The sequence below is a fragment of the Pinus tabuliformis genome, chromosome Q, assembly GCF_031772625.1.
Source record: "Pinus tabuliformis cultivar Carrire ecotype Pingquan chromosome Q, CPIR1, whole genome shotgun sequence".
Lineage (NCBI taxonomy): Eukaryota > Viridiplantae > Streptophyta > Pinopsida > Pinales > Pinaceae > Pinus > Pinus tabuliformis.
The window spans coordinates 222305961-222318975 of NC_142296.1; the positions used below are offsets into that span (position 1 = coordinate 222305961).

A 13015-nucleotide genomic window follows, 5' to 3' on the forward strand; every position below is an offset into this window, starting at 1 on the left:
GATTCAGCACCCTAGAAAACCCCTGGGACGCTTTCATTGTGCAGAAACTAGCTATGAAACTTGCGATTCCAATAAATTCCTGCCGGATTTCGACCAGAAAAACCTGCCGGAAAAGCTTTCAAAAAATCGCGTTATAGACAACTGCTAAAATATTAGATTTTTTTTTTATATATATTAGATATTATTTTAGATATTATAGTTTCCCCACACAGTTTAGTACATAAATTGTTTCTTATCTTAATTTTAAAAACAAAAAGTAGAAAATATATTTTTTCCACTCTGTCCTGGAAGTATAACCGGCTATATTTGAATGCATTGTAATTTTTTGTTATTTAAAATACATTTTTTTAAATGGTTATTCAAATTCTGTAAACTACATAAAGCAAACTTGTAATTTCAACAAATCTCTGTCAAATTTTTGGTGAAAGATTATAACTTTTGGTTGTCTAAATTACATTTTTAAATACATAAATTTATTTAACACCCTAAAAAAAACTTTCCAGAACTCAGATGAAATAGAAATAACAAACTTGCAATTTTAACAAATCTCTATCAAATTTCAGATATATACTTCACAAATGAAAATGGAAAAATCCCTATCAAAATTTCAGATATATACTTGAGAAATGAAAATGGATGTATATTACATACAGCTTTGTCATTTTTTTCTTACTTCTCTTCTGCTTCTTGCTTGTTGTTGGTTTCATAACGGGATTGCCATCCTTTAAAAAAGGACTGAGAATTGTCTTCCTGAGGGATGCTGGCAAGATAAATCAACCCCACCTCCTCCAATTTTTTAACAAGTTGTGGGTATCTCTGTTCCATTCTTTGAGTGATCTTATGGCTTAAAACGATTGCTGTCTGCCCTCCCTCCGGAGGTGCAATCTCGCAGAAGAAGATTAATTTGGTAGGAATCTCATCAAACTGAAAAGAAAAAAACAAATACCAAGAATAATGATGAACGGGGCAAAACAAATATACCAAGAATAGGTTTGAAGAGCCAGAAAGAACAACAGGAAACTGTAAAAATTATACCAAGAATAAGTTTGAAGAGCCAGAAAGAAACACAAGAAACTGTACTGTGGAAGGGATAAGATTGGCTTACGATAGCCATCTCATGATGGAATTTGATGGGCTGATCCAGAGGAGCTTCATTTGCAGTGTAAACCCTTCCTTCAATTCTGGTCCTTGAACCTATTCCCAGATATGGATGTTCTTTCCATCCGAATGCTTCAACCACTGCATTGAAATCTGATGCACTTCTCAATGGAAATCCTCTAAACAGCAACGCCCCAGCCTGTTTTAGTTGACTGTCGATCCACTCCTTGTTATGTTGGATGGCGTTGAGCAAGGACCCAATTGAGGGGTTTTCATCTGGAGGAAGCAGAACCATCGGAAAGAGGCTGCCATCTTCGAGAATCTGCTGCTGGGCAATTCTTCCTTGTTGCAAGAAGGCTAATTCCTTCATTGTTTTCTCTCGCTGCTGTTCAGAATTATCGCTTGAATCTTAGTATAGCAGTCCTTTGCAAATAGTGAGGTTAGTGTTATAGTTGCTTGCCATAAGTAACCGGACAACCGTGGTTACCTTTTGTTATAAGTTAATTTTCTGGTGGTCGATTCACAGAAAAAAAAATAAAAATAAAAAATGGCAATGATCATCGTTTTAGTCTCAGTCACAGTCATACACAGGATTTTCGCTTGTCTGGTTGTTTTTTTTATTTCCAAACCAGACAAAAACCAACAACTTTATATTGATATAATAGAGTGTTTACATTGTCTAAAATTAATCAAAATATCAAATTGTATAATCATATCCATATTCTACTAAAACATTCCAAACACTGATCTAAATATAACATATAAATGTGATATCCCTTATTCCATATAAATGTGATATCCCTTATTCCATAGAGTTTAGAGTTGCTAACAAAAACACATTTTTGCCATTTTGGGTGTTGGAGGAAAATTTTGGCAATTTTTGACCTAGGAGATCAGGAGGAGTGTGTCACATGCTAAAAAAAGGGAGGCAATACGCTCCAATATGGAAAAATTGAACTCCTAGTGGAATGTGGAGGCCGCAAAAGGAGGCAATTCAAACCTCAAGGAAGGAGGATGAGTTTTGATTGTGGGGGCCACCAAGGGGAGACAAGGGAGTCATGACTATACAAGCTAGCAAGGAAACATTTCTCATCTTTCGACTATCATACTTCAGAATTTTACCTCTCTTGGAGCTATTCAATGCAAGGGTTGGAGTGTTGTTGAGCACAAGGGATTTCCAGCGAAATCCACACCAATTTCGAAGAATTTCGAGTGTAGCGAGGGAATTTGGGGAGTTCATTCCAGGGCTTCCACAAAGCATCATTTCCAACAGATTGAACTACTAGTGCACACTTCCTGCGCGCAGAGGTAGTTCAACCTAGCAGTTACCGTGCCAACTTCAGTTATGTGGGTGAGCAGAAAATTGTAGGAGCATTTCCCATATTGGTGCAAGGACTTTGGAGGAATTTTTCATGGTCAATATTGGGCCATTCTTGAGGCTCGAGTTCATCTTTTCTAGCAATGCGTGGGCCTCTTTGGACAAGCCTACACAGGGATAGGAGTGGGACAATTCAAAGGGAAAAAGGGCTGAAGGATCTAGCATTCTGAAAGGGAGATTGGATTTGGTGGGTGGATTCTTCAGTAAAGGGGTTGAGGATTGCTTCAGCAAAGAGTTTCTCTAGCAATACACATCAGTGGTTAGCTGGGTAATTCACACCTTTTGGTGGTCTCAGGGGGCATGGAGAACTTGATAATGGACATGCTAGCATAGTTGGCTAGCGTGCATTTGCAGAACCAGGGGAGACAAGACAATCATGGGGAAGGTGGATCCCAAACTAGTGAAGGGAGCCAAATGCATGCATGCACAAACCATAAGGATACCCCACCTATAATTGGTCCTTCCAACCATCCCACTATACCCTCATGAGAACTAGACTCATTTTCACCTCTCATGAGGTCATTCGTGGAGGGGATTGAGGAGTATGATGCGTTGGACCTGAGAATCAAGATGGCCATGTCTTTCTGGGAGTTTTTCCACTTAAAGGATAAGCATAGAACAAGAGTTGGGGTATCGTATAGGGGAGGCTGGCAGAACTAGGACATAGAGAAGAGAGTGGGAAAGATAACTCTTCCCAGATTTGATGGGTCAACCAAGAGTTCTGCAAGAGCATGGGTGCAGAAGTTGGACACTTATTTCCAGCTAAACCCCATAAGGGAGACAAATGAAATTAAGTTCATAACCTTGCACCTAGATGGAGACGCACAGGAGTAGTAGCATCATGGATTGATCACCCTATGTCACACTACCATTACTTCCTACGTGGAGTTCACTCATGTTGGAAATAATACTGAGAGGGGGGGGGTGAATCAGTGTTAGAAAATCAATAATCTTTTCATTTCCATTATCAGATTCATATGCACTACTTCAGTTAAGGATACCCGTGTGTATACGAAACTGTGTTTAATGCAACTAGCGTATATCCAATAAACTTATGATTCAGTTAGTTGATCTTCAATGAAATCCATCAGAACATTATTAACCATATGAACAGTAAACAGGTGCAGTAAAACAGAACAGATCATCACACATAAGAAGCACACATGAACACCATGATATAAGGTGGAAACCCAATGTGGGTGAAAACCACTTACTGCAATTCGTCTCTATCTTCTTTTAATAAGAAACTTCTTTTTACAATATTTCTGTACTGGTGCAGTCTTATACTAGTACGCAGGCTTCTACCTGCAAAAGGCTACAACCTTCTCTCGTTCTCCAGCTTCTCCTGGAAGGGAGCTACAACCCCCTTAGCTCTTGTACTAGCTGATGTACTAGTACATAGGTGCTGACCTATAGAAGGCTACAACCTTCTCTTTTCTTCCAGGGACCATGTTTCATAAATTTTTAGACTGGATCCATAAATACAAAACAATCACCACTGCAATACAATCATTAACTCTGAATCACCCAACAACTGAATCACTGAAACCCTGTCATCAAAACACAGTCACCAGAACACAGAGCAGAGCCCAGAACTCTGCAACAACCACTAGAACCAACAGCAACCTCAAACATCAAATCTCATAATGTATACGCTACTTGACTGTGTCGAACTAGCGTGTATACACCCTTTCACCAGAGAGAACCCACGTACAGATATGAAAATAATTACTTATACCTTTGCTGCAATTTTCAACTTCAGATATACCCAGAACATAAGATATAAAGGATAAAACATGCGTCAGTATTCAGATCTATTCATGATCATACCATATAATGATAATGCATTTTAGTCTTTATGATCCCGATCCATCAACCTTTATCAACCGCAGAGGTGCCTCCTAGGTTCAGATCAAGCAAAGCATCACAAACCCATAACCAGCATACTAGATCTCACACTTCATCAGATATTCATCACTTGCACACTTGCTCATCTTGGCCTAATGATCTTCTCCTTATATAGGTTTAGGCCTCTCTCAATACCATGGTCCAAAACCACGTAGAACCAATACCTTGGACCCAATACCTGGGGTCAACACTTCGGACCAAAACCTAAATTCCCAACATGTACACGCCTTTCCTTCTATAAACGTGCGTGTGTACATATACACGACTTGGTATATGGTGAACCTGCGTGTATACACTTCTTTGTCACATCACACCTGCGTATACCTCTCTGATCATTAATTCTTTGCTATTTACTAGTTGTACTATGATCTGTCATCTGAGTGAGTTGCCATCAAGGACAACACCTGTATCATACCTGTATCATAATGCCAACAATCTCCCCCTTTGGACTTGATGGCAACAACCACACCAAGTCACTCTCCCCCTTTGACATCAAGGGCAAAGGGCGGACCAAGATATTCTCTCCCTTGATATACATTCTGTTGTCCATACTCCCCCTGAGTACATGTTGAAATCTCTGATTGAGCTCCCCCTTTGTACATGCCAAGATGTACCAATCCGTCCATGCTCCCCTTGAGCACATGCCGAGTCTGCAAAAATATTTTTCAAGAGAATAACACGACTCTACAACTCAACTAAGTGAGTATGACCTTCCTATCACCAATGACTCATACATACATCAATCTCCCAATCAAGTGGGGATACACCATTTTAACTCATCCACCCAACCAAGTGGGGATATACCAAATGTTTATACATGACTGAAATAGACATTATTACATCATCCTTCCCATGCAAAGTGGGGTTAAAAAATTGGGTCTTTTCATGACCTTTACATCAAATGATATACATGACTTTTATAACAATGACCAGCAATCTAAACAAGACCATGATAGTCATCAGCAACTATCGTACACCATATATGATCTGCACCATAAGCATCTGTCACTAGCATCCAGACCTGTAACCTGCAATCCATTCTCTTGGCCAATCAACAATTAGTAGCAAGATGTGTCAATAAGCATCATCACCAAAGACTTCTAACCATAATGCCAACAATGCATTATTCGAAGCATATGCTCCCCCTGAGCCTGTGCCAACCATCATATACCATGACTGAACCATTTCCTAAGTCTGTTCTGCTGCTTTTTCTTCAGAGCTCCATAGACGTGACTTATCTTCATAATATCTGCGTATGAAAATTGGAATACTGAAGGTCTACACTTTCAGTTTCCCCTGTGTCTGTTATGTCAGCTAACTGAGTTATGCCACATCTTTCTGTCTCTAATTCTGTCTTCTTCAATACCTGGAATTGCGATGATGTATGATCCTCTTGCTTTGGAGTTCGAATTTTGCTCTTGCATTCCCTTACTTTATGTCCAAACTTGTTACATGCATAACATCTTACATGTTTCATGTTCCTTCTATTGCAATCAATTGCTTTGTGACCAAACATATTGCAAGCAAAACAATATCCCTTAAAGTACCTGGAATGTGATGATCTTTCTGTGTGACGGTCTTGAACCATTATTCTTCTACATCTGGCTGCAACATGTCCAAGATTATGACATTCATAACATTCAACATTACTCATCGGAGGAAATAACCATTTATCACTTCCACAGTTAGGAACAAAAGATTTTCTTTGAAGAATTTCTTTCCTTGGTTGCTGTTGGGGTTGACCACTTATCTCCTTGTTGATCATTTCAGATTTTGCATTAGAATTCCTTCCCTCACCTTGTGAGCTAGATTCACCTTCAACAGTTTCATAAAAACCAAGACCAGTTTTGATAGCAGGGGATCTTTGACTATGTTAGCTACCTATACCAATAGGTTTCATATTTCATGATTGGCTATGAAAAGATCCAAATATGCTCTGCTTTGATGATTCAAAGATCACATATTTCCAAGAGAATCCAATCTGTGCTTATAGCTTGGTATGGACTCAAATTTTGATGGATGGTCCAACAGTCTAATCTGGATCATGCCATGTTTGAATTTTCAGTTATAGAATAGAGAAAGGAGTCTGTCCAAACTGTTTAATCTTGGCAGACAAGTAGTGTAGGTAGAGAAAAAAGGCTCCCAACAGCTTAATTTGGGACCTTGGAAGAAATAAGGGTAGAAGTAGATAGAAAAACAAAAGAAAAAGCCAAAGAAAAGAAAAGGAAAGTAAGGGTCTGCAAGCCCAAGTGCACCCTCCAAGAAGAAATAAAAAATGCTAGGCAAATAGATGGGTAGGCAGTTGGGGTTGCAGAAAGGTCATTTCTTATAAGTTGCATGTGTGCTAACTCTGTTTACCAAGGCAAAATCAATGAATTGAGAAGGTGTCATTCTTCATCAAGTTGCAGCAAGCAAGAAGCATGTCTAACCTCCCTTCTTCCCCTTTCCATTTCATTACTAACACTCCCTCATCAGCTGAGATTCATGGAAGAGATTATGGTTTCATGGTGGTTCTTAATCTTTTAGAAGCCACATTTCTTGTCTAAATTTCTTTTCATTTTGATCTACTCCCTAAAAACTAAGTAAGTTTCAAATAAACTTAGTGATTTCCCCCTTCATTCACATTTTCCCCCATATTAACTCTAACTCTACTATGTAATTCCCCTATCTTACCTTTCCCCTAATATTATTAACACCATGGTGTATAAACCCCAAATTTTGTATAAATATCCCTCCCCTTGGCATTATAGCCAATAAATCATCTGTCAGGAATCAAATTGGCATCTGGTCACTTTGATGAACCTAAACCTTACCCCTCTCCCTTCTTTGAAGTCATTCCATCCATTAAGCCTTTGATTGTAAAGAAAAAACCTTGAAAAACCTCCTCCTACCCATAACCCCTTTGAAAATTATGAAAAAACCCAAAAACCCACCTTTTACCGCTTTTCCAAAGTTTCGGTGCATATATGTGATTTTCCAAAATACATTGAAAACCTTACAAAAACCCATATCCTAATGTTTTCCGCCGGGCGCAGCTTTCAAAAACAAATAATAAATTAAACCCGCCCCCCTCCGTATTGTTCGATCACATCGCCCTTCCGTCAACCGTCGGATCGGACCCATGTGATCCGACGGCTCTCATTGATATCGGAGCGGCCCCCACGCCTGACAGTTAGCGCCCGAGAAAATGACGAAGGGTTACGTCAGTCCTCGGCCACGCGTCACCTGCTCAAGTATCTCGGAGCGGCCTCTGACAAAACCGGGGCCGTATCGTTAGCGGTCCGAGAAAACCGTAACCACTATTGCAATTACCGCCCGGTTTTCTGGTCCCACGTCATGCCCACGTCAGAGCCACGTCGCCGCCACCCCGCCGTCGCATCACCTCATTCGTCTGTCCCTTCGCTGACATGTCCGCCACTTCAGCATACCCGTGGACCAACCAGGGCCTGCCACATCACCCGGTGACGTCATGCTGACGTCATCCGACTCTGACCCCACCTGATGACGTCATGCTGACGTCATCCCAAAAGCGCGCCAATATGGCCAAAAATCTATTTTAAGCCAAAATTTCGCGTTTTTTCTACTTTTTCAAAAAAAGACTGTTGTTGTTGCTGCATGAATTTGACGACCATACCAGCGCCAACCTGCACCGTTCAACTCTGAAACCACGGGTGCCTCCGCCGTACCTGCATTTGCAACTATCAGTGACAATCCGCAAGGTATTTTTCAAAATTATTCTCTGCACCTGGTTTTTATCCAAATTTCTTCGAACAAACTGTTAAGGGAGTGATAAAACACCGAATTCACCGTCTAGTATCCAGTAAACTGCACCTATTTCCCTCTGGCAACACAACGAACGGTTTACAAAACCTGCAGTCGATTGAAACAACCTGAATTCACAGGTAGCTCGCGCAACCGTGAGCTAGAAACCTCTGCTGGCTAAATTCACCATAGAAAAGTTCTGGTCAGCCCTGCTATTTGTCTTTGTCAATCTGTTAAACAATATTTCAATTGCTGTGTGCTCAATTCACCCTCTGGTCCCTGAAATTCACACTTTTGCAAGTAATCACCTCTGTATTGTTCTGCTTACTTCAACCAGTTCACCTGCAAGTCAGAAGCTTAATAGACCATGGAAACTCCAATTGCACTGAACATCAAGCCTCTCAATACCCCTCATAGGGAGTTAGAATGGAAAGCTCTGGGAGATATGGATTATCAAATGTTAGATTATTTTCCATTAGGCTCCAAATATAATATTCAGATGCTAAATGAGTTGAAAGCCCAGCACCTTAGTGGAGCTGATATCCTAGGCATTTGGGACTCAAACTTGCCCATCTACAACCTCCCCCAGGTAAATCCTATGCCTGAATTGATCCACAGATGCCAGGAGTGCTATGATCCATGCCAAAGCGCTGTCCTCAGCCCCTCAGGCTCAATTCTGTTTCATATCACCCCAGAGAGCATAAATGAGATGCTGCATTTCCACACTGCAAAACCATTGACCCCCCTCTATATGCAGAACTTGATAAAGAAGGGAACTAAGTTGTCAAATGACCAAATCATCAAAATCAACCAGCTGTTTGTACAACCAGGCTCTGAAGCCATCAGAACTCCTCCTATTGGATATGCATACTTAAATGAATTGGGCAGAATGCTAGTGGATTTGATCAGCTATGTCCTAGGGTTCAGGGGAGTGGAGGATGTGGATGATATTATAATGGCAATGCTGTCTATATTCTCTCCTGGAAAGCCTCCAGCTGTACATTATGACTATGCCACATATATTGCAGATAAGATCCATGACCAGCTGATGAATCTGCAAAGGGAAAGACTGTTCAGATACACTTCCTACATTTACCATCTATTCTTGTTTTATCAACCAGGCAGCTTCCTCATTCCCCTGAAGCAAGTTAATGCCCAGGGGAATCCAAGGTCAGTTGTGTTTTGGACCTCTGTTTTTCATTGCACCTCTGTATCACCATACACATACTGTGAGTTCATAGACTTATTCATTCATCCAACTATGACATTATTGTATGGTGTTTCTCCTCCAAGGTTAACTGATGACATGAGGAGAATTCTACATCTAAACAAAACCTACAACATTGGTAATTGGTACTTTTACCAAGACCACACAGTCATCAGAGTATATGGCTGTGAGTTGAAGCCTTATAGGCTGCCAAGGTATGTCCCTATGAGACATTTTGCCCTAGAATACTTCAGGCAATTTGAGAATGCCGACTACCTCCACTTCCAAAGTAAGAACAAGAAGGCACAGTTGAAGGTAAGGAGCCAGCTGGGCCCTTTCCGATATAACAAAAAAGAGGAGGGATGGAAAGAGGCAAATAGTATCCTAGAGGCCCTCAAACTGCAAACTAGTTTTGAGTGGATACCCTATGACCCCAATCATTTTGTTTCCCTCAGGAGGATAAGATACAAATTGGGTACCTATTCACATATAAGGCAGCCTGAGATTGAGCAGTATGCCAATGCATTGAGCTGGGAAGAGGGCACCCTAGAAGAGGAAATTACTAGTGAAGAGCTGCTAGAAAGAGAGGCTAGAAATATTCAAAAAGAAGCTGACTTAGAAACTTGTGGACAGGTCCCCCTCTCATATAAAAGACAACTTGGAGCAGCTGCCTCATCCTCAACAACACATCAGCAAGCTGCCATGAATACTCCACAAACATTCAGCAAAAGCAAAGAAAAGCAGGTGGAACAACCACCTCCTATGACTGAGGAGCAAATGGAAACACTAGTGCAGCAGCAAGAAGAGATGGAGCAGCAGGGAGAAGGGCAGCAGCAAGAAGAACATCAACAACAGGAAAAACAAAGGCAGGAACAGCCTGTCCAGCAAGAGCAAACAGTGGAAGCCCCTAAATCCACTGAACAAACTGTGCCTCCAAGGCAAGAAACTTCAGCTGAGGCATCAATCCTCCAAACTCCACAAAAGGAGGATACAAGCAGGAAAAGGGACAGAGAGACTCCCCTTACAACATCAGCAACTCGTGGGGAGAAAAGACAGAGAATTAATCCCTTCTCAGAGGAAGAAATGCCAATAGGACAGTCTTTTGGTATGGTCCCACCCAGCAGGGAAGCATCAGCAAGTTCCTTTCAACAGGAACAGGATAGAGCAATGGGAGGTGAAGTGAGTTCCTCAAATCAGCAAAGAGAAGGTGGACCCAGCATTAAACAGCAGTTCATCGATATTAAGAGGAGAAATGAGCCCATCAAGATACAACTGTATAACCATCTGTTAAACATGGCTCCCACCAATCAACAAAGACTCATGTCTGCATATGATGTGCAGGAAGGCAAAATGATCATGAGTCATTTTATGCCAACAGCTGTGCAGCCCCAATCTGCCTCTGACTACTTGAGGACTAACCTGGAAGTCCTTGCCAAGGATATCCACCCAATGGACAAGATAGAACTGCATAAGCAAACGGGTGAGATGGTCTATGCTTCCTTGGCAGACCAAACATTGGATAACTACAGGCTACAAAATAGCCTTAACAATACAGCCTCTCAGCTAGAGTTGGAGAGAGCATCATCCCAGGCAAAGGACAATAGAATAAGGTCCTTAGAGGATATCATCATAGAGATTGGGCATGATCCCAAAGATATCAAGGGCATACAAGAGATATTAAATTTGAGGGATGCAGACATGGCAGCCTTGAGGAGAAAGATCAAACTCCCAGCCTCAATTCACCCTCAAACAGATGATGTTGCCCAACAAAGACATGATCAAGAGGCCACAACCTTGTTGATATCTCTGTATAAGCAGCTAATCCAAACTCAGGAAAAGCTGGGAGAATCGGAGGCTGCAAAAGTAGCATTACAGGCAGCCTTGAAACAAAGAGAAGAAGGGCAAACCTCCAAGCCTCCTCCTGAAGTAATCAACCTTGAGGAAACTGCTCCCATTGTTACTCCTCCTCCTCAGCAAACAGAACCTACAGCACCAACTACATCGACAGCTGCACCAACAACAGAGCAGACTCATAGTCTGGATATGCAGAAGCTTCAAAATGAAATTCAAGTCCTGGAAGCTCAAATGTTAGAGCTCAATCAAGCCAAAGAATCTTTGGCTAAAATAAATGAAAGATATGATAAGAGCAAACAGAATGTGGCCGAGAAGGAAAGAGAGATAAAAGCTCTCAAAAAGAGAATAACTGAGCTTGAGAAAGAGCTCACACTAGATAAGGTGACAGCAGAGCTCAAAACAGTCCTTTGGGCCAATATTGGCCAGTCAATTACTGATCAGTGGCAATTCATTGAGACCATAGATGAGCAGTCAGTGCTCATTACAAAGGCAAATAGGGAAATACACAGAGCAAGAGCAAGCCTTGGCAACATGCCTGATGCTGCCAGCAGAATGATCAACATATTGAATAACAGGACAAGCTCACAACTGGCCACCATGGGAATTGCTCACAGGACTGAGACAATCTCAATGGTTAAAAGGGTCCTGACATTAAGAAACCTGGTTGGAACATTAGAAAGAAGAACCCAAGACATGCAGACCGAAATCAACAAGTTCATGGACAGGTTTCAGGTATTGCAAAACAAAGGCCTCCCCAGCCTACTAAGCAGTGTGGGAAGACTGCTTACCCATGAAAACTATGCAAAAAGGGTCAATGCCTTTGCTGCAAGTCAAATTGCAGGACAGCCCAGCACTTCAGCAGAATCAGGGCCAGCATCAGGGCAGACTCTATATAATAGGGTGGAAAACCTGTTTTTTATCATGAACGAGATCAATCATCTGTTCGATGTGCCTCCAAATTTCTATAAATATACAGAAGCAGATGAAACCATAGAGGCAATTGTCAAGCACCAATTGCCCACACAGGATCTGGAATAAATTGACACAGATAATATTATCAAGCCAGAACCTGTAATGTTATGTTTTGTCCAATTTATAAGTAATCATACACAGGGAAAATTTTGGTAGATAAGCATACAGAGGAAAGATGAAAGGCTGAGCCAACTCAGCAGGGCTATTCGGTCACCACAGCAGCAAGCACAGTCACAGGTGGCAGAGCCGAGAAAATACAACGCATCAAACGTAAAGACACATTTTCCAGCATTAAAGCAAAGCGGTTCAACCGACTCACTGACCTCCAAGGGTCAAAATATCCTCTGACAGACTTAAAGAGCAGTTATGCTGCATTCAAAGCTGTAATAACTTCTTTTCTACTTTTCTGTACGAAGTAATGAAGATATTTCTCTCTCAGATGACTCAATGCCTGAGATATTTTGTATAAACATTTGTATAAAGTCCCCTTCGCATGAGTTTGCAAGGGTTGTTGTTGATTTCATTTCTATACTTCTGTTGTTGTATAACTCTCAGAGAAATAATACAAAAGGTGGATGGAATTTCCAAAGCTCTGTGTTCCTTGATGCACTGTGGTGGCTGGCTGAATGTTACAGGATTCCTGCATGTTTCATAGCACAATAAGTCTTCTTTAAAACTCTATGTTATATGTTTTCTAGTCTTTCATCTTCTTTCATGTTTCTGAGTTTTACACTTAATGGCAAAGTAAAAGAATAGTTCCAGGATTTAATCACAGATTACCCTGAACTCAATCTAAGCTGTTATAAATGTTTTCTTCCAGATAGAGTAAATAAGGT

At 41.1% G+C, this 13015-nt stretch overlaps 1 protein-coding gene across 3 annotated transcripts in view; it reads right to left on the reverse strand.

The window, feature by feature from the left end:
- The window catches only part of LOC149218996 (clavaminate synthase-like protein At3g21360), a 37499-nt gene extending 35925 nt beyond the window's left edge, over positions 1–1574 (reverse strand). For 2 of the 3 annotated variants that reach the window (XR_016249203.1, XM_089384213.1), the window contains exons 1-2: positions 1106–1574; positions 674–924 (exon numbers count right to left, since the gene is read on the reverse strand). Coding sequence is in view for 2 of the 3 variants with exons in the window: in XM_089384213.1 (XP_089240339.1) it covers positions 674–924; positions 1106–1468 (614 nt within the window). In the remaining variant the exon portion in view is untranslated. The remainder of the gene's footprint in view (positions 1–673; positions 925–1105) is intronic. The other variant, XM_089384212.1, reaches the window with a different exon arrangement.
- Positions 1575–13015: the final 11441 nt, after the last annotated feature.